This window comes from Leptonychotes weddellii, chromosome 14 (assembly GCF_054177405.1).
Source record: "Leptonychotes weddellii isolate Sample4059 chromosome 14, ASM5417740v2, whole genome shotgun sequence".
NCBI classification, from domain to species: domain Eukaryota; kingdom Metazoa; phylum Chordata; class Mammalia; order Carnivora; family Phocidae; genus Leptonychotes; species Leptonychotes weddellii.
The window spans coordinates 70,371,344-70,393,352 of record NC_138382.1 but is presented as its reverse complement, the minus strand read 5'-3'; the positions used below and the strand labels follow the sequence as shown (position 1 = coordinate 70,393,352).

Sequence of the window (22,009 nt, the reverse complement as noted above, 5' to 3'; positions counted from 1 at the left end):
GACCTGAGCCAGAATTACCAGTCGGACACTTAATTGACTGAGCCACCTGGGTGCCCTTAGTTCATTCTTTCTAATTGCTGTACAGTCTTCCACTGTAAATATCCTTCCATTGATTGACACTTTTATTTTACTATTAGCAAAAAAGCTACAATGAATATTGTACATGTCTTTTGGTAAACATACATACTTGTTTCTCTTGGGTATATTTCTAAGAGTAGAATTACTGGGTCATGAGTTGGGTGTATTTTGAGTTTCGCTAAATATTGTCAAATTTCTAAAGTAGTTGTGCCAGTTTATCCTCCCTCTAGCAGCATATGAGTGTTCCAGTTGTTTCACAGCCCCCTAAATGGCCCTATGGCATGGGTTTACCATACTTTATTTACCCATTGCCCTGTTGATTGGTATTTAGGTGGTTTCATATTTTCATTACTTTGAATAAAACGCTCATGAACTTTTTCGTAGAAGGCAGTGCTTCCGCTGAGTTCCATGAATGCTTTCCTAGAAATAAAATTGGTGACTTAAAAGGCATGGACATTTAAAATTGATTCTATTTGTGTTGCTGAAAAATTATACTAAATTGCTTTCCATCCAACCACATTCTCAATTACCAAGTGTATGAGAGTGCTTGTTTCCCCAGATGCTTCAGTCTCTAGATGTTTCCCATACTTTTAACCTTTGCCAAACTGATGAGGGGAAGAAAACAACAGGAGTCAGGGGACCGTAAAACTTCACCACTTTGCAACCCTTTTCTGGCATCTTTCAGGGTGGTAAGGTAAAGGGTCTGCTGTCCGACACATCTCCTTTGGAAATGCTTTCAGTTTTGAAGGCTACAAGGGGAAGGAGAGGCGGGGTTGATCACTTAATGGGATCTAGTCAAGGCTTCATGCAAGAAGGATGAAAGAATTCAAGCTCAAATCAAAATGTTGGCTACCTAGGTAACACCCGGACTATGTTGGTAAGGGCTAGAGGAGCAGATACAATTCTTTGGCAGAGGCTACTGCCTTTCTTACCTCATTTGATTAGGTATAAGAATTCTTTTTTTTTTTTTTTTAAGATTTTCTTTATTATTTGAGAGAGAGAGTGGAGAGAGAGTATGAGAGGGGGGAGGGTCAGAGGGAGAAGCAGACTCCCCGCTGAGCAGGGAGCCCAATGTGGGGCTTGATCCCTGGACTCCAGGATCATGACCCGAGCCAAAGGCAGAGCCAGGTATAAGAGTTCTCAAGGCTCTCAAGGCTAATGAAGCTGCTTAGCGTAGCTAAGCGCCTTGGTATAAGAGTTCTTAATTTACCTGTTCACCCTTCCTTTCAGAACTGTCCCAATTTCTGCTGTACCTGCGCAACTTCAGGAGGGTATTTGTTGCCTCTTACGAGGGAGAGACTACAGATCATTGTCTCTTGATGCCCTCTTTGTGCCTGACATGCTCCTCGTAGTGGGCGTGTAAATTCAGTGAATGACTCACTGGACTCTTTTTTTCTGCCCCCCCCCCCCCCACTTTGTAAAGGAAATGTCAGAATAGTATGACAACCTCCTATTACTGCTCCTCAAGACTGGACCTTCCCGGAGAGGGCCAGTGGTGAGCAGCTGAGGACAAGGACCGGCGAGGAGCCCAGCATGAGTTAGTAAGGGCTCCTCTCTGGCCTAACCAGGATAACGGCACAAACGTAAACAATCAAGTGTCTCCCTGGGAAAGGAAGGGGAGCAGCAAGCCCGCGGCGCTGATGAGGAAAGGCCAGGATTTTTAAGTCCAGCTCAGAAATGGAGCTGTGGTGAGGACTCCAATTATCTGTAAGCAGAGGCTCACAGAGAGGAACAGAAGCACTGGTTACTTCAGAAGTGGTTGCGAGTTTTCATATGCCTCCTACATAACGGGGGCTTTGGGAGGAAGCAGAGTGTTAAGCATTTGCTAGGTGCCAGCTACCTTTCAAAGTGCTTCACTTCCATTATTTACTTACTCCTGAAAATCCTGTGAGGCAGACATTATTAATGCCCCATTTATAGATCAGGGTACTGGGGCTCAGAAAAACTGATTTGTCCAGGATCACACAACTGGTAAGTAGTTGAATTGAGATTCTAATTTAGGAATGACTTCAGTGCTGGGATGCCTGGGTGGCTCAGTCATTGGGTGTCTGCCTTCGGCTCAGGTCATGTTCCCAGGGTCCTGGAATCGAGCCCCACATCAGAACCCCGGCTCAGCGGGGAGCCTGCTTCTCCCTCTTCCACTGCAGCTCTCCCTCTTGTACTCTCTCGCTCTCTCAAATAAATAAATAAAATCTTTAAAAAAGAAAAAAGGAATGACTTCAGTGCTCATTATCTTCACTTGCCACACTAGTATGAAAAATAACATTAAAAATGATAGTAATGTTTAAAATATGCTGATAGCTTACCACACGCCAGGCATTAATTCAACTTAAGTGCGTTATTTCATTTACTACCCCATGAAATAGATGCTGTTTTAATCCACACTTTACAGATGAGGAAACTAAGCAGAGAAAGGTTAAATAACCTTCACTAGGTCACACAGCTAGTTACTAGAAGAGTCCATGTTGAAATCTAGTCCATACCACCTTCTCGGGTCATAGTCTGGAGTGATCTTGCCCAGATGGTTTCTGAACAGCTTCATTAGCCATGAGAGTATTTGGCTTTCTCCTCTCAGGCACAGGGATCACCTTCTTGTTTACTGTTTGTATAATCCTGCAGGTGCCAGAGGCTTCCAGAAGGCATATAACTAGACTTGGCCCTGTATGTTAAGCTACTGTGGGCAGCATATGGGTTGTCTACCATTAGGTGAGATAACTGGAGGTAGCAGTGCTACTTGGATTACATAGTTCTAGGGTAGGGCAAGGCCCCATGCAGCAGGGTCCAGAGCGGGTTTGTCCTGACGAGGATGCATAGAGAGAAGGGCCTGATCAGTGCCCTGAGCTAGCCCTCCATAATCTGAGTTTGCTGCATCCTGTGAATTCAGTTGTCCATCCCCGCCCGCAGTTGTAGCAGGGAAGAACCAACCCTGACAAAGTCCCATTCCTATTCTCAGGGATGAGTTGCTTGTTTATTCAAAGATAATCTATGTGAGGGACTGTGTGAGCAAATCTGAGAGAAACCGTAAGAAGACCATCTTTGCTAAACCTTTATCTCAGTGCTCCCTGAGCACAGACTAAGTCTCTGAGAATCCTAGTTTATTCTGTCTTGAAGAGCTTGAAATTATTGGAATTTTGACAGTGGTAGAGGCACTGTAGGGTTTGGATTGTTTTTCTGTCTTGTGTACCAGCCTTATGCTGCCCTCTTAACTGCTCCCCTCTACGCCCCCAACAGCCCACATTTCCTGTGTGTCCTGTTTCTCAAGCCCTGGCTCCTTACCTGGCTCCACGGAGCCTGCCCTCACTTGTCTGTTGGCATGGATGCAGAGTACAGAGGCTGGGGAAACCTTGCTGATTTTCACCCAGGGGAGAGTTGTGTTTTTAAGACTATTGAAGAAATGCAAATTGAGGAGGAGAGCTCTCATAGCATTATTCCAAGCTAAGAATCCTTCTGTTGTCTCCTATATATTAAGGTTTTATTGGTTGAAATGGAGGCTGGGCCTTTATAAAATGCAGGTTTTATAGTAATGGCAGGAGGGAGGAAACCCCTCCAGATAATGGAGTAAAACCATGGAAGCAAAGTCATGGAGCCAAGCCGAGAGGACGAAAGGAGGCTTTAAAATTCTCACTGTTATGTCAAGTGTATCAGTCTAGTTTAGGACAATTACTGAGTTAATTGCTTCTTAATGGAAAATACATATTTTAGTGTTCAGACTTCCTAAATCCTTAATTAAAAAGGCATGTTAAATTAAAGTACCAATTAAAAGTACCAATAGAATGGTATTTAAGTATTGGCCACTGCTGCTTAAATTTAGAATTTTACTTCATTGAAAGGACTTTGTTTTGTTTTCTTTTATGAGAGTCTTAACTCTGTAGGATGGTTGGCCACAGGGAAAACCAGAAAGAAGTGCTTTCCTCAAGGCTATTTTCCTTTAAAGGTTACTTGTAGACATGGACATTTTACCAAAGCAGTGAGTTGTCTTGAGGATTTTTAGATCATAGGATGACAGAATTTTAGAGTCCAAAGAATTCTTTTAGTCAACACTTTGTTTATATTTGAGAGAATTCATATTCAAAGACTTTTTTATGATCATACAGTGGCAGAATCTAGGCCTGCTGATGCCCAATCTGACACTTTAATATTCATGCTAAATCTTTCTCATGTTATAATGATTGTTGTGATTGTCTGAAAGCTTGCTAAAAATAATTGTGTGTTAAGAGTCAGATATTGGGGGCGCCTGGGTGGCTCAGTCGTTAAGCGTCTGCCTTCGGCTCAGGTCATGATCCCAGGGTCCTGGGATCGAGCCCCACATCGGGCTCCCTGCTCAGCGGGAAGCCTGCTTCTCCCTCTCCCACTCCCCCTGCTTGTGTTCCCTCTCTCGCTGTGTCTCTCTCTGTCAAACAAATAAAATCTTTAAAAAAAAAAAAAAGTCAGATATTATTCAGGTGTAGGAGACACAAAGATAAATAAAAGTGGTTCAACTATCAAGAAGGCTTGGGCTAAGGTAGGGATGGTCAGCAAGTAGGTGGAAGATTGTCCAGTTTGATAAGTATAGGAAAGAGGTATGCCCAAGATGTGTATCAGTCAAGGTCTAGTTGAAGATAAGAGACCACTCCCCATCAGAAGAGGAGTGACTACAGAGAATTCAGTCTTACAGAATCATTGGAAAGAGTGGAGGAATATGCTTCAGGCCGATCTCCAGGAATGACTTTCAGAGTCACACTGCAGAAGTAGCACACCAACAGAATGACCACTTCTGCCGTGTCAGGAAGCTGGGGGATTCTGGAAGCTGCTCTCCCAAATGTCAGCCCCAAGATATTCCCACCTCTGACCACTTGGACTTAGAAAGTCTCCATCAGATTTGCCTCCAGAGCCATCAGGCCATTCCTGCTAGTTCCGTCCTGGCTCTCTTCTTGACTGTGCTCTAATTTCAGGTCTCACCAAGTGGATCTGATTGGCAGAACCAAAATCATACCTGGTATCCTAGTATGGGTAGGGGCCTTTGAGAAATAGTTTTCAGCTTTCCAGCCTTTATAATACTAGGGGACCCACAGAAGATTGTAATAGGCGTCTTAATGTAATAGTAGTGTTAATAGTGGTATATATGCATATAATATGTAGAACATATATGTGATTTATATAATGCATTATGTACACACACAATGTAATAGTAACATAATGCTCAAAGTAGAGTGAGCCAGTCTATAGAGTCTTTGGGATCCGTGCATAAGAGGGGCAATCGATCTGCTGGTGGTGGGGAGGAAAGGTCAGAGAATTTAAACTGAGAAGTAGTACCTGAGCTGAGACTGAAAGATGATATTGCAGATGTCTCAGCTTTTCTAAGGAACTTCAAACCTATTTTGTCAAGTCTGTATTCACAAAATACAATCCTCAGACGAGTAACATCAGTTTGACCTTGGAACTTGTTAGAAATGGAAATTCTTGGGTGCCACCCAGACCTACTGAGACAGAAACTGAATGAAGCCCTTCAGGTGATTTTGATGCATGCCAGAGTTTCATAAACTGTTGTGTCTGCACGATGATGAAGACCTATAGTCGGGGGTAGATTCCTGGGAGAGACTGATGGGGACCTAGTAAGCTATATAAGCACAGTGATTAAAACCAGTAGTTTCTTGAGTTAAATCTCTGAGTTCGAATCTTGGCTTTTACATTTACCTATCTGTGTGATGCTGAGCTGCTGGGGTAACAATACTTACCCTGCAGAACTGTCAAGCTTAAGTGACATGGCAGGGTATATGCCTCTCCCAGTGTGTGACACAGCATAGACATTTTGTAAAATCTTTTGGAGGAGACTTGACTAGAAGCATCCCTAAATTAATCTTTCTTGGGAAATGTTACAAAGGCATTTCAGAATTGAGTTCAATTCAGAAAGCATTTATGGAAGGCAGTGTGCTCTGTGCTCAGCACTGTGCTTGAACGCCGTGGTGCCTTGGTTCTTGGGAAGAGTACAGATGGTAGGGAGATATGGGTCCTGGCCTTGGGAGCTGTTTATTTTATTTATTAAGAAGACAAGTCCTTAAACAGGGAAGTAACAGTCTAAGATAGTAAATGATTAGGTGTACAATCAGGTGTTAATAATTTGATGCTACCAAAACAGTAAATATTACAGAAGCTCAGAGGAAATCAGTCAATGTGGGCTAAAGTCATCAGGGGTAAGTTCCTGGAGGAGGCAGATGGGGACATTATATGCTTTTGTGGGCCATTTAAATCAAATTTCTGAGGAGCATATTTCTTTATTTACAAAGGTTTTTTGTTTTTGTTTTGTTTTGTTTTTTTTTTTAAATTATGAACCTTGTTTAAGATGTGGAAAATTCAGGAAATAAGGAAAAAACCCCCTATAATTTCACAACTCAGGCACTCATAGCTAGAAGTTTTGGTGGGTTTCCATTTAGTGTCTTTTGAAAATCTTTTTTAAAAAATACTAATTGCTGTTACAGTGTGATAAATCTCTATATTCTGTTTTGAGTCAATTCTTCATAATGCAGTGATGTTAGCATTTCCCCATGTTATTACAGACACAGCCTAATTTTAATGGTGGCATAGGGGTTGGGTCACTTGAGCTTATTAATACTCCCAATTTTTGAAATGAAGTTTGAAATAAACATAAAAGCAATTACTTATATTTCCAATTATTTCCTTGGGATAGATACTGAGAAGCAAATTACTAGGGTATGGATTGTGGACTTTCTTAGTGCTTTGGAAACATTGCCAAATTATTTGCTGGAAGGAGTGGTTGAATTTATGCTCCCTTTCCTCCTTCATTCTTTTTGACTCATCCATTATTTATGTGCTAGGCCCGATTCCAGGTTCTGGGGATATTAGTAGTGAACAAAATAGGCAAAAATCCCTGCCATATATGCTAGTAGGGGAAAACAGATAATAAGAAAGTATATAGTATGTTGGATGATAAAATGTGCTAAGGAGAAAACACAGGAAAAGAGAATAAGGAATGGTGTGGGGATAGGAAAATTAGAATTTTAAATAAGGTGATTGGGGAAGGCAGCACTAGGAAAGTAACTTGTGAATGAAGACAGCACATGCCCCATTCCTTGGTATTTATCTCACGGAATGAACAGCAAGGGAAAGGACCACGAAGTGGAAGCATGGCTTGCATGTTTGAGGAGCAGCAAGTAGACCTGTGTGGCTGGAACAGGGAGTCGGGGTGGGGGGCAGAGTAATAGGAAGTGAGGTCAGAGAGTTGCTGGTAAAGGAGGATGTGACTTAAGTAACAGGATTACTCCGGCTGCTGTTTTGAGAACAGTCTGTAGGGAATCAGAGGCAGAAGCAGACACCTGTTAGGTGACCATTGTAGTGGAAATGATGGTGACTTAGACCAGCGTGGTAGTGTGGAGATGGAGATAAATGATCAGAACTTGAATTTATTTTGAAGATTTAGTTGACAGGATTGGCCGACAGATTGGATCTGAAATGTGGGAGAAGGATCAGGAGTTCAGTTTTGGACATGTTAAATTTGAGATGTCTGCTAGGCATCCAAGTGGAGATGTTGAGTAGTAGACAGTTAGATAAATGAGTCTGGAGTTGGAAGAAATAAATGTAAAGTTGACAGTGCATATTTGTATATGAAATGATGAGACTAAAAGAGACCAGCAAAAGAGGACATCAAGAAAGAAAAGTGAAGTCCAAGGACTGAGGTCTGGGGCCCTTCAATTGGAAGAGGTCTGCAAGGAGCTTAAGGAGAAGCAGTGAGGCAGGGGAGAGGGATGCTGTGGAAGCCACATAAACAGAGAAAGTGGAACCCATCAAGGATGTCAAAGGGTGCTTATAGGTCAAGTAAGATGACTGAGGATTGATAATTGATGTTAGGGGTAAGAAGTGAGTTGGTGTGGTCATTAGTGCATGAGCAGTTTCACAGCTGTGGTGGGGTAGAAGCTTGATTGGCACGGGCTCAAGAGAGTGAGAAGAGAGGAACTGGTAAGGTGGGTACAGACTTTTCTTTGAAGTATATAGCTTTGAAGACAACGAAAGAAATGGGGTGGTAGCTGTGGGGGGCTTGACCTTTTAAAAAAGATTTGCAGAAATAACAGTCTGTTTGCATGCTCCTGGGAAAACTCTAGTAGAGAGGTCAAATTAATAACACAGGAGAATTGGTAGAGCAGTGTTTGAGTTGGTGAGAGGGATGGGATCCTAGTTCACAAGTGGAGGAAGAGCCTTTGCAAGGGGGCACGGACAGTTCTTCATGGTAGTAGGATGAAGGCAGCGTCTATGGGTCAGTGATAATAAGTGGGTAGGAGTAGTGATGGAGGCTTGTGGGAGTTCTCTTCTGATTGGTTTTCTCAGTGAAGGGGCAAATGAGGTAATTAGTGGCAATCGAGGTTGGAGAAGGTTTGAAGGGAGAGAGGAAAGTATGAAATAGTCACGGAGGAGAACAAGAGAATGAATGAATTAAGGAAAATGTGGTATAATTACTCAAGCTCACTTACAGTAAATAATCCAAATTTAAAGCTAGTATTTTAGTATTTTAAGCGTAATAGGGTGATTTTCTCCACCTGGTACAGGGATGCAGGTGGATCATTGGATTTAACAAGGATTGTTGGACGTTTGCCAAGTGAGGTTGACAAAGTAAGAAAGACACAAAGATGTCGAAGATGTATGGAAAGGAATGGTTATAAATAGAATTTAAGCTGGGTGAGGAGGATAGGGTGGGCCTGAGGTGGATCAAGGGCACTGAAAAGGTTGGTATAGTGTCCCTGTGGGATTGAAGAATGAAGACAGAATACTCTAGGGACTGAACTAGAAGGGCAGGAGGTGGGTCATGGTTGGAGGCTGAGGTGCTTGAAACTGATTATTGAGGGAGTTTCAGTTATTGGTAACTACGAGTTTGGGTATGACCATGGGAGTGAGTAGTTGAGATTGGGTAGAAAACCTTGGCAGGGAGGAGGCCAAGGAATCAAGAATTCTGGGATTTTGAAGGATTGGCCATGTGCATACTGAAATCACTGAGACTGTGGTAGGAGTGCTGGTAGAGTGAGGGGCAGTGGAGCAGGATCCATGTGACTCAGGAATGAGGAGTAACCCTAGGATTGTAGATGACAGCAGGGCCGAGTGGGAGTGGGGAGTGTAGTCTGGTGAGCTCAGGTTAAAATCTGGGATTTTGGAAAATGAGGAAGAAAGGTCTGGAAGTGGAAACAAGGAACAGAGGCTGCCTACCCTGCCTCCAGGCCAGTGGGAGGGATGGAGAGGAAACACTGACCGCTTGAGAGGGCTACAGAGGAAGCCAGCATTAGGTCAGAGGAAGAATGTAAGAATCGGAAGGGAGCTTAGTGCTAAGAGATTGAGAATTGTGCTGATCACTGACCCAGGAGTGCCAGAAGGCAAGTGAAGGAGTTTCAGCGAGTATGCCAGTTTTGTTGTTCCTTTGCCAGCTACACTTAAAATTCACTGTACTTGTGATGGATGACATGGTTCTTTGTCTTTTTAATTTTTTAAACTGCTAGTGTAATTGAATATTAATTCATATAGGAATATACAATTGGGCACGTTTATAAATTGTGATGCTTAAGAGCATGTTTTGGAAGGGTCTGATTTGGATGTGGGAAGAGGAGGAAGATGAGCAAAGCATGTCAAGTTTTGTGGGAAAGTGGATTGATTAGCCTGGCTAGATTTGGGGATTCATTTTTAAGAAACAGATGAAATTGGGTGGTTTGGTCCTTTTTATTTTTTTTAAGATTTATTTGAGAGAGAGAGAGCGTGCACGTGCATGGTGGAGAGGGGCAGAGAGAGAAACTTTATCAGACTTCTGCACTGAGTGTGGACCCCAATGCAGGGTTCGATCCCAGGACCCCAAGATCACAACCTGAGCCAAAACAAAAAATCGGAAACTTAACTGACTGCGCCACCCAGGCACCCCAGGTGTTTGGTCTTAATGGCCAGGCTAAGGATTCTAGGTGGTTCTAGCTTTATAACATAAAGGTCATGAAACATATTAAAAGTAGTATAGGTCCTCAAAAAAATTAAATGTAGAATTGCCGTATGATCCAGCAGTTCCAATTCTGGACATATGTCATGAAGAAGTGAAAACAGGGTCTTGCAGAAATATTTACACTCACGTTCATAGCAGCGGCATTATTTTTTTAAAAAGATTTTATGGATTTATTTGGGATAGTGAACAAGAGAGCAGGAGCAGGGGGAGCAAAGGGAGAGGGAGAAGCAGGTCCTCGCTGAGCAGGGAGCCCGACGTGTGGGGCTCGATCCCAGGACCCCGGGATCATGACCTGAGCCAAAGGCAGACACTTAGCTGACTGAGCCACCCAGGTGGCCCTCATAGCAGCATTATTTATGATAGCCAGAGATGGAAGAAACTCAAGTGTCCATAGACAGATGAATGGATAAATAAAATGTGGTATTATTACAATGGAGTATTATTCAGCCTTAAAAAGGAGGGAAGTTCTGACACATGCTACAGCATGGATAAGCCTTGAAGACATTGTGCTAAGTGAAATAAGCGAGGCATACAAGGATAGGTATTGCATGATTCCATTTCTATGAGGTACCTAGAGTAGTTAAGTTCATAGAGACAGAAAGTAGAATGGTGGTTTCCAGGGGCTTTGGGGAAGGGAAAATTGGGAGTTATTTAATGGGTTCAGAGTTTTAGTTGAAGAAGTTTTGGAGATAGATGATAGTGATGGTTGTACAATAACGTGCATGGACTTAGTGCCACTGAATTGTATACTTAAAAGTGTTAAAATGGCAAATTGTATGTATATTTTACTCCCTGCTCCCCTCCCCACCCCCACCCCCAAAGTGGTATAGGATATATAGGTACCATTTGGATATATGGTATAGATAAGGACTAGGCAGCAATGGCTTGTTTCCAGGGGAAGAGAGGCAGAATTTTGTTGACAAGAAAGTCTTCTGGTTGACAGGCATAGTATGTTTCCTTTGCTGGCATTTCAGCTTAATGTATACTGTATGCAGTAGTTTGGCTTTAGCTTTGGGGTTCTGAGTATGGTTTAGAGGTACTTGGGAAACACATTTTCCAAGTAGGGAAACATTTCTCTACATTCTTATCCCTTCTGTTTAGCAAATAATTTTTTTTTTCATAGAGTATCCAAGGATACCCTCTAGTCTTCAAAATTATTCTAAGTTGTTAATAGGAATTCATCTTTTTCATTATCATGTTTACTAGTTGAATTGAGCGCTAGTTACTTTGGAGTCATTTTATTTATATCCTGAACTTGGCAAAGGAGTTTAAATAGAGAAATTGGAAAGCTCTCATTCATAATCTGCTAAGGCCTATTTCATGACAACATGTTTTGGTTATTTGTCCAGATGTATTCTTATTGTTGAGTCACAATAATAACTAGAAGACAGATCAACAGGAGGACATACATAAATAAAACCAGAAAAGAAAGCCACTGTTGGATTCTTGGGAGTCTCATGGATCCAGGCTGAATCCTAGCTCTGTTGCTTAACTGAATTTGTTCTTAGTGAGCCTCACTCTTATTTATAAAACAGGGATACATCTACTTACCTGGCAGAGTTGTTGTTACGATTAAGATAATAAAATCACCTATGGCAACTGCTGGTATACATAGGCATTCAGTAAATGGTAGCTGTTAGTATTCTAATTATTACTGCAAAAATGTTTAATGGAACTCTTGTTTCTGAACCCAGAATGCAAACTTCGAAAGCAAAGAAATTAGCAGAAAGGTCCTTCAATTTATACAGAGATTCACCTCAGGGTTTCTGTAAATCTGGGAGAGTCCCTAGTGCATTTGATGTTTACAGATCATTAGCAAACAGATGCCAGGAGGCAAATAAACTGTAGCTTAAGGATTTTTGAACCACTGACAATGAAGAGAAAATCAGTTTCTGATAAAGTTATAACGTTTCTAAGTAAGTAATGGCAGGCAATGGGAAAATTTTAATTGGGTTTATAAAAGTTTATTTCTAGGAGCACATGTATTTCCAATTTGAGGCATACGTATACATCTGTAGCCATCTGATTTATAGTGCTTGCTTATTTCTCCACTGGGATTAATAATAAAACAACAACTAATATTTATTGTGTGCTTGCTTATATGCCAGTGTGTCTTTAGGAAGGAAGCCCGTAGCATTCAGAGGCTTGTTTTCAACTGGATATTTTAAAATTGGCCCTTTATCCAGTTAGAGAGACAGGGTATTTAATGAGTTTATTCTGTTTATTCTGTTATGCCAAAGTATTTGTTAAGCATTTGTAACAGAGAAGACCTTCTGTAGCAAAGCTAAGTAGAACATGGGCCCTGACCTCAACAAATGCTGACTCGCTGTCCTCTAGACTGTTCAGAAGGGGCTTGTGGTAGCATGAGATGAACCACGGTCTAGTCCTAGATTGCACATGTGGCCACTTCGTCCCTGAAGTTTTTTCTGTCCTGGTCAGAATTAGGTTTGACGCCCTTCTGCTAATCCTAGCACAGCACTTTGTCAAACTCTGTGGTTAATTAATTTGGTGGATTCTCCATTTGGGTCACACCGTATTACTCCTTGAGAGCAAGGACTGGCTTTTTATCACCTGGGCCAGTCACATCAGTGTGTTTGTGCTGTGAATAAATGCTAATTTTCAAACTTCGGACAAATGGTAACTTATTGCTTTCTTTTTTTTTTTTTTTAAGATTTTATTTATTTATTTGAGAGAGAGAGAATGAGAGAGAGAGAGCACATGAGAGGGGGGAGGGTCAGAGGGAGAAGCAGACTCCCCGCCGAGCAGGGAGCCTGATGCGGGACTCGATCCCGGGACTCCAGGATCATGACCTGAGCCGAAGGCAGTTGCTTAACTGACTGAGCCACCCAGGCGCCCAACCTATTGCTTTCTTTAACGATGATGCACTTACGGTAGTCCCAATATCACAGCATTGTCATGAAGATTAAATTAGAAACTGTATAAAATGCCTATCCCAGTGCCTGATACATGGTGGGTATGCAATCAGTAGTCGTATTTGAGTAAATAATGAAGTTATCTCTTTCCACCAGATTTGACAGATGTGATATATCTATTTATGAAGACCGTATGCAGTGATGTCACGTTTGTAGTACATAAAGGGCACAGCTGTCATTTAGGTTAAGTCTGAAGTAATTATTCACCGTGGAATAAAAATTGGACACTTAGGGTGCTCATTCAGAAACAAGGGCTAAAATGAATCCTAACTCACAGGGAAATTAAATGGAAACCTGAGATTATAACCATTAAAGAAAAAAGGTCCTTCATCAATATTTATCAGTTTGATAGATTTTAGGAATTAGTTCCAAACCTTGAACTAATTTTTAAAAAAACGTAAATATTTAAATAATAAAGTTGAAAACTAAGATATTCAGCGGGCAAAAAGGGAAGTATAAGTGAACATATTCTCTGGACTTTTTTGTTCTCACCAGCACACACTCTTTCCATTTTAAAGCTCCCTTTTAGAATTTGACTTATGTTTGATTTTTGGGTTTATGTGGCATAAGTTTGGTTGAGAATCAGATTTATATACCTTTTGTAGATGGAATTAGTTATGAAAAATACTTCAAATTATTGGTAAGTAGTGGCATTTGCTGGTCAAAATCTATCACCATTCTCTAGAAAGAGAGATGAAACTCCCAAGATTTTACTGCATAATGTCAGTGGACTCATTATTTGTAGAACAGCTGATGCATTTAGGACTTGTTGATTCACTTAATTGGTAACTGTACTACATTCATAACTCCAACAACTGAAAACAATAGGTCAGTGTCTGCTGTTTATGCATAAATAGTCACATCAGAGCAGGATATGTCTGAAAGGCAGAATCTGTTAGTTTGAGGAGGAATCTGGCACGTGAATGGTTCCATTGCTTGCCATACTGAGGTGGGTTGTGCTCTCCTTCCCTGAATAATGCTATTTGGGTTTTTATTATAGGTGTAGATGGTGAACTGGTCCTGTGTTATCAGGCCGGCTGCTGTGAAAGTGTAATACTTGAATGTGTTTTAAATGCAGGCGTGGAAGCAAAAGGCTGGAATAGAAACATAGTTTTAAAATTAGTGAGGACTGGTGCGCCTGGGTGGCTCAGTCGTTAAGCGTCTGCCTTCGGCTCAGGTCATGATCCCAGGGTCCTGGGATTGAGTCCCACTCGTCGGGCTCCCTGCTCAGCGGGAAGCCTGCTTCTCCCTCTCCCATTCCCCCTGCTTGTGTTCCTGCTCTCGCTATATCTCTCTCTGTCAAATAATAAATATCTTTAAAAAAATAAAATAAAATTAGTGAGGACTAAGGTTCTTATGTCTTAGGGTCTTCATGTTTTAGGGCAAAAAGTTAATACCTGGAATAATTTTTAAGAAATTCCAGTTGTACATGGAAACCAAATGTTCATTTAAAGTACTTTGAAATGACTTTTTTTTTTTTTAATTAGTGAAGTATACTCTTGTGATTTCAGGGTAAAATCTGCATTGTGAAATGAGCAGTTTTTGTTTGAAGCAAGTAATTTTTAGTTTAAAAACATTTTTAAAGGAAGACAACATAAATTATTCTGTTTCATTGTTAAGGAAAAGGAAATCGTGTTGATGGGTTTTTTTTCCCTATGTAAAACATTTGAAACATTCCTTTCAAAAATATATTTTTAATTAAAATTTAACTATCATAAATGGAACAGTTTACTAGGATAATTGTATTTAGTTAAAATGCTAAACTAGTGATTCAGGTATTTTATATGTGAGTGAAGCTGACTCTTTATAGCAGCAATGAGTTTAATAGGGAGTGTCCTTAAAGCTCTTTTTAGTGGAGTCCAGCTTGTAATCATAGTGTCAAGAAACTTTTTAATTTTACATTATACAAAAAAAAAACCTTCTTGAAGATGAAAAAAATCTTATTTGAGTGTGTTTGGGGAAGATTGAGCTTGTCCTCAAAATGTGTGACTTCTCAGACTACTTTCTGAGCATATACATTTTCAGTGTATAAAATTTGAACATTTCATTAGGGAAAGAGCAGTGTAATGGACTATCCCCTGCTTGCAGCATATTCCCATCTTCTCATCTGGAAAATTAAATCTGATTACAGCTTGGATTAACATTTATGGTTGTGGGGGAGAGGAAGATAGTATCTTAAACTACATGAAATGGAACAATGAAGATTTTATCGTTTATGGCGAATTTTTAAGTCTTGCTTTTAAAGGGAAGCGTTCTTATAATTGTAAGCTTTAAATATATTCAATATTTTGTTTCTTACTGACTGAAATATCCTAGGGATAATGACTGGGTAAATTTTAGTGGGCATTAAATGTAATTTTTTTTGCCTTGATATACCTGCCATGTTAAAAGTGAAAGCAGTGTAGATTCCCGTGTTAGCAGCTACATTTGCTTGCAGTCTCTCTTAAATTTCCTAAAAGAGCTCCAGTTATGGACGATTGTAACATTTGGTTCGTGTGCAGTTGTCACACATTTCATAGAAAATGAAGTCAGTGTATTTTTCAATAATCAGTTAAAGCGTCATGCCTTGACCCTTCAAATGGAGTCATTGGTGCGACAGAGAAAAACAGGAAAATAATTTGGTAAGGGGTGTGTGTGTGTGTGTGTGTGTGTGTACACACATACTAGTTACTGATCTACAAATGAGCCCTCATACATAACCACAGTACTTTTATGAATTATTTTGCATTTCTGTTGTAAAAGATCTGTCTGCCACGTTTTCTAGGAACTTTAAGCCTAAGGCAGAACTCAAGGTTTTGGAGCCTGTGTAAAATAATTTATAGCACCGTTCCAGCAAGTCTTGCCCAAACTCTAATTCTATTAATTAAACATCCTGTGGCAATCTGGTATATCTTAAAGATTTAAAGTATGTTACAGTAGAAGACTAGAAAACATGAACAATTGAGGTCGAAGAAAATTAACCTTTCTTAAAAAAAAAAAAAATCAAGACATAGTTGTTCTGAGACTTTTCTTAATTTATTTATTTTTCCCCTGTGAGGACCTAGCCTCTTAAGCATGGTCACGTTACGCGCCTGAATCAGCTTGTGCTATTGGGAGTCCTATGCAGTGAAATGTCTGTGTTAAGTATAGGAATGCTTCTTGTGGCCTCCAGTGGAAGCGGTTGGTGCACACATGTCTTTGTGGAGACCTCCTCTTGCATGGACGTGGTGCTGGAAGAAGGTAGTGGCCCATCACGTTGATTTGATGCGAAGCCTTATTCCAGAGCCTGCTGCCTCTTTTAGGCTTATGTGGTTAAGAGATATATGGACTCTACCATACCATACATGGTGTGGCAAGATAAGATATTTTATTTTATTTATTTATTTATTTTTAAAGATTTTATTTATTTATTCATGAGAGACAGAGGCAGAGGGAGAAGCAGGCTCCCCGCGGAGCAGGGAGCCTGATGCGGGACTCGATCCCAGGACCCTGGGATCATGACCTGAGCCGAAGGCAGACGCTTAACCGACTGAGCCACCCAGGCGTCCCAAGATAAGATATTTTAAATACTAGGTTGAAAAGTATTTTCCTGGGAGATGATGAAATTGATTTTTAATTTTAAGAATCTACCACTTAAATCTGGAGAAAGTTGCTGAGAGAGAAGGAAAAGGAATGTTCTTAATTTTCTGTCAGAGGGACAATTCTTCGAGAAAAAGCTTGACATATGCTCATGACTCTGTTCTTTCTGCCAATTGCCTAAGCAAATTGTTGCTTTTTTCCTTGGTAGTTCTCTGATCTGCAGATTTTTGTGTTGAAAGTTAGCTGTTTGGTGACACTGCATTTGGCGGTGAGGCTATGAATGTGAGAAGGTGTTTTGGAACATTAGCAATTATAGTATTGGATGGTGGATAAAGAAATAGATATATAAATATTAGACTGATGCACACTTTTCCAGTGTATGTTATTTTCCATATAAAGATATAGAACATTTCATAAAATGTTCCCAGACCATTTAAAACTCAAAGAAATGCAGCTGATGCAATGAAATACATAGAGTACTTGTAAAAACATACAGACACGCAAGTGGATTGCTGCCAGACAGAAAATTTAAAGGCGGTTTGCTTAACTGCAGGGTGCTAGGTTTTGTACATGTGCCATGCTGAAACTGTTAGTAAGGCGGGTGTTGTGTTGCTTGAGAAAAGCAGATTGTATTTGGACCTTTTAAACTCAGATGTTTCCAATGTCGATATTTTGGTGACATTATGGCATTGTGATCGACTCAAAGTGAAAAAAGATGATTTCAACCCACTGTGCAAAATAGACATTTTAAGAAAACTCAAATTATTTTCAGTTTTTTGTTAGTTTTTACAAAATGGCTTTCATAGTTTTATAAACTATCAGATTGGATCTTTGAGCTAATTGAGTGGAACTTTTTAGGTTGGACTTTTGTTTTTAAAAAGCATTCGCCCCCCCCCTTTTTTTTTAAATATTGCTTTAGAGAGTATTAAGAACCCATAAAGTTTGCTTTTGTAAACCTCAGGGCCTTAAAGGAAATCACAAGCTTTATGCTTGGATCATAGTAAATAATAATCCATGTATTATCTTGGAACATGATTCTGTAAAAATCTGGGAATCTCACTCTGGGCTGAGTCTTAGGACAGTTGAAGGAATTTGGTTGATGGTGTTTGTTGTCCCTGCCGCTGAGGCAGTGTTTAGAATAGTATGATTTGCATGACTCTCATCTTGGCATTCTATGGTCATCTTTACCTTCAGTATATTAAAATAAGTGGATTTTTTTTCATCCATGTTTCCTTTTTAAAATTCTGCTATATTGTATATATGCATAAAATACATTTTTAAAATAAGTTAATTATTAATATAGTTTCTTATTAACATAGTTGACTAAAGATGTAAAAACCTTCCTTCTCCCACCTATAAACAAGAAACTTTTTTAAATTGAAGAATATATCATAAATTTTGGTTTCTGACATCCATTCCCTCACAAAGTGGTGATTAAAAAAATTAGTCTTTGGTTTTATTCCATCTTGATTTCCATCAGTATTTGTGGTTCCTGAGAAGCACAAACTACTGCAAGAAGGGATGATATTAAAGATATATATGTGAGTCATTTCTATATGAAGTTTTCTGGTTGAAGAGTAAGTGTTAACCACGTGACAGTTGGAAGAAAAAGAATAAGCCTTATTCTGTGGCTTTCCCAACTTCTGTTTTACTGTGTCCTCAGTGGCTTACAAGTGCTTTTTTCTGTTTTTTTCAGTCTTGGGAGCATATTTTAAATCCTAAAATACCAGCTTTTTCTGCCCCAGGGTGATTTACCTATGTTTTAGGGATTATAACTGCTACCCTCTTACTTAGGCTCTCCCATCCCCCAACCCAACAGCAAGCACACTTTTAGAGGTGTGTTAGGCATCTGGTTGTCCCTTTGCATCCTGCTAATTCTTCCCTGTAGACCTAGTGCTTTTCATGCCACGCCGTTAGTGCCCTCTGGCCTCCTCTCTCAAGTGGACCAAGTCCTTGTGTGATTTCAGCCCTTCCGGCCAGAGAGAAGCAACAATTTCTTCCTCTGGCACACTAGGGCAGCCCTGCATGGAGAGGACCACGCCAGCACTCTGCTGGTCACAATGTAGACATGGCCTTTGTCCCATCGAGTGTTTGCACATGGGGGTAAGGAAAGAAATTGATCCCCAGTTTTTAAGTCAACCAGAAGATCCCTCAAGAGCTGAAATGGTCTACAGATAGGTTCATCTCTTTTGGACCACCCATTTTTGGAAGCTCTGCTTTTTTGGTATGCCCTTTTGAATACTCCCGCTTTTGTTATTAGCCTTGGGTTTTGAAAAGTAACATCCATTGACTTTAATGACTTGAAAACTGGTATTTCTAGGATTTAAATGTAGTATGTGAATAGGCCCTTAGTTTTTTCCCTTTTTGATTCCTCGCTGCAGAAAGATTAACTGCATTTTTGTGTTGTGATTTTGGAGGGTTTTAACTTTTATGTGGATTCACTCTCACAGAGAGTAAATTGATGTTTTAAAAGATAGCTAAGAAAACTGAATAGTATGTTTTGTGATCAGTGTGTGAGGGGACCCTCAAATACTGTGCTTTTCTATTGATATGTGATTTTTCAAATACATATTATTCTTGTCACTCCCCATAATGTGTCTCTGAGGAACCAAATCTCTTTCTCTTATTAGAAGAGAATGAGTGTTTTCCTAATCAATAGCAAATGGAGTGCTAATAGCATTTAATTAGTGCAGTTCTGTATTGACTTACAGACAATGGCATTGGATTATCTTGCAATTATGATTGAAGAATCAAGTGACCCCTTTAGTAATTCCATTTTAAGCAGATGGTCATAAAAGGTGTTTTCACCTATGTATTTTTATAGTTGATGAGCAAGTCTAATTATGTTAGGTAGAACATAATATCTCATTTCATGATATTTTGTTTGTACTGACAAGCCAAAAGTGTATTGTTTGGTTCTGTTTTGAAGAAAACTTCATCCGGTTTTATCTGTATTTTCAGGAGTTCATAAGTATTTTGGTAAGGATACATTTTATTTTTAAAAGCAAAGAGTTTTGGGCGCCTGGGTGGCTCAGTTGGTTAAGCGACTGCTTTCGGCTCAGGTCATGATCCTGGAGTCCCGGGATCGAGTCCCGCATCGGGCTCCCTGCTCGGCAGGGAGTCTGCTTCTCCCTCTAGCCCTCCCCCCTCTCATGAGCTCTCTCTCTCTCATTCTCTCTCTCTCAAATAAATAAATAAAATCTTTAAAAAAAAAAAAAAGCAAAGAGTTTTGTATTTGTTCTTTGAAAGAATTCTTCTCCCACTCCCTGCCACCTGCCAGTGTGTGCGTGCACACACGCACACACACACACAATCTGAAACTGATGTTTAAGGTGGTTTATCAAGCACACATCTGTAACTGTGAAAAGGAGGCTTCTGATTAGAGAAAAAAAAGTCAAGCCAGGTTTAGGACTCATTTTCTCTGGAAAAATATATTGAGGGCAATTTGCAGCAGGCAAGATTTTTGCATTAGGTAATAGTCTAAAGTTAACAGTAGCATCAGGTCTTCAAAATTTTTCTTTTTCATATTTCTGGAGGAGGGTAATGGGAGTGCCTTGCCGAGTCCTTCCTTGTGCTCATCAACATAGCAGCCTCAGCTGCCCCCCTTGGATCCCCTGCCAGGGCTGCTATCATCTTCTGATCAAATATTAATGTGTGATCCTCTGCTTGCTCACTAATCCAAAGCCAATTAATATTATCTGTCAATTATTTACAGATCCTGAGGTGCAGAGGCAATTCCCGGAGGACTACAGTGACCAGGTTCGGAATGCGTAATTAATTTTTTACATGACAAAATTTATTTCAGAGTTGTTCAACATATTATTACTGTTCTTTTTACTGAAGGAGATAAATGAATTTTTAGAGGGAAGAGAAATAGCAATTAGGAACCCAAGACAAAAAATAAAAACATATTGAGGTCGGATTGAAAATATTGTGCTAGATTTGGGGTGTTACCTTCAGGGGGAAAATCCACAGAAAGTAAGGAAGAAAATCTGTCACGAATTTTATTTTTTACTTTGAGGAATGCTGTAGTCTGCAGTTCATTAGGAAATCCTTTTTGGATTGCCTGGGAACTTTTTTTTTTTTTTAATGCCATTTAAACAGTCAAAAACCAGTGTAACAAAAATGGGAGGAGGAGGGAAGTTTATAACATTTCCTGGAATTTGAAATAGATTATGAAATTGTGTGTTATGGTAGTACTCCAAGAAGAAGATACACATTCAGGAATGGTCTTCTGGGTGGGGTTCTAATGATGGTAGTGAAAGTTGAGGTTGGCTGGTTGGCCCTGCCATCTCGAATTTCCTGTATCCTGCAAGCATGGAATGGAGTGGAAGGGACTATTTTAATCACAAGGTAGTGCTGAAGTTCTGATGCTGCTCTGTTCTTGAAAATTAGATCCAGGTTATACATTCTGGATTCCAGTGTGTATCTTAAGAAATATTAGGGATGGTTTATAGCTTTTCTGGGGGAATCTTACATTTTTAGTTCAAATATGCAATTTGCTATGCTTTTTTAAAGCAGTTTCAAGATAGAAGCATCCTTGATTACACTGAATAAAACAACTTTATAAAACCACCCATTGTATTTTGTCTGTTAAGAAAAAATGTCCTTGAATGGAATAGAACTATCCAGTACAATAGTAGTTACACCTTTGCAATGTGGCCTGTTGTATGAGGGCAAGGTATCTGAGACATCTTTATGAATACAGGGGACATAATGTGACCAGGAATATAACTGGATAATCAGTATAATGAGATGCTTTGTAATGAGATTTTATTGTACAAGAACCCAAGAGAACTGGTATGGTTTGCTTTGTGTGTGATCTCAAGACTTTTAAATGAGATTTAAAAAATACTAATCTTCTCTAACCCTTGCTTCGTCTTCCAACAGGAGAGTTAAATTTTTATCTTGCCTTAATTGCTGTGTGATTGAGCCCATTGGATTTAAACTACACAATCCAAAGATTATAGGACCTCTTTATTAATAATTTTTTTCTCATTAAACAGTGTCTAGAAGGTGGAAAATTTTAAAGTGTTGTTTTGAATAGACTTGAGGCCATAGCTCTTAAGAAAATCATTATTCTAAAGTTTTGTGGCTCAGTAAATAACCTTTGTGGTTCCAAGTTCTGAATTACCCAACAAGAGAAAATTTTGTAGGACAAAACTGAAAATAACATGGTTAACATCTGGATCTGTTCCTTTAAATGTAGTTTCTTACTACATCTGAAACTTTGATCAACATGATTTTTTTTTGTGTGTGTAAATCACATGGGTAATAACCACATGGGTAATATGCTCATGACAAAATATTTAGGAAATATAAATAAATCAGAAATAAATTTAAAAAAGAATGCAAAGAAAGAAAATACAAGTCATCTATAATTTTAATTATAGATATAGATATAGATATAATTCAGAGATGACCACTATGACAATTTGGTATTTATGTTATGTTAGTCACCATACATTACATCATTAGTTTT

The 22,009-nt window shown here is 39.6% G+C and overlaps 1 protein-coding gene across 11 annotated transcripts in view; it reads left to right on the top strand.

The window, feature by feature from the left end:
- Positions 1–22,009, top strand: part of DENND1A (DENN domain containing 1A) — a 489,873-nt gene that overhangs the window by 101,908 nt on the left and 365,956 nt on the right. For 10 of the 11 annotated variants that reach the window (XM_081803552.1, XM_081803550.1, XM_081803549.1 and 7 more), the window contains exon 3: positions 20,243–20,286. The exons of the other annotated variant lie outside the window; for it this stretch is intronic. In XM_081803552.1, coding sequence (XP_081659678.1) covers positions 20,243–20,286 — 44 coding nt within the window. The remainder of the gene's footprint in view (positions 1–20,242; positions 20,287–22,009) is intronic. 11 annotated transcript variants of the gene reach the window in all.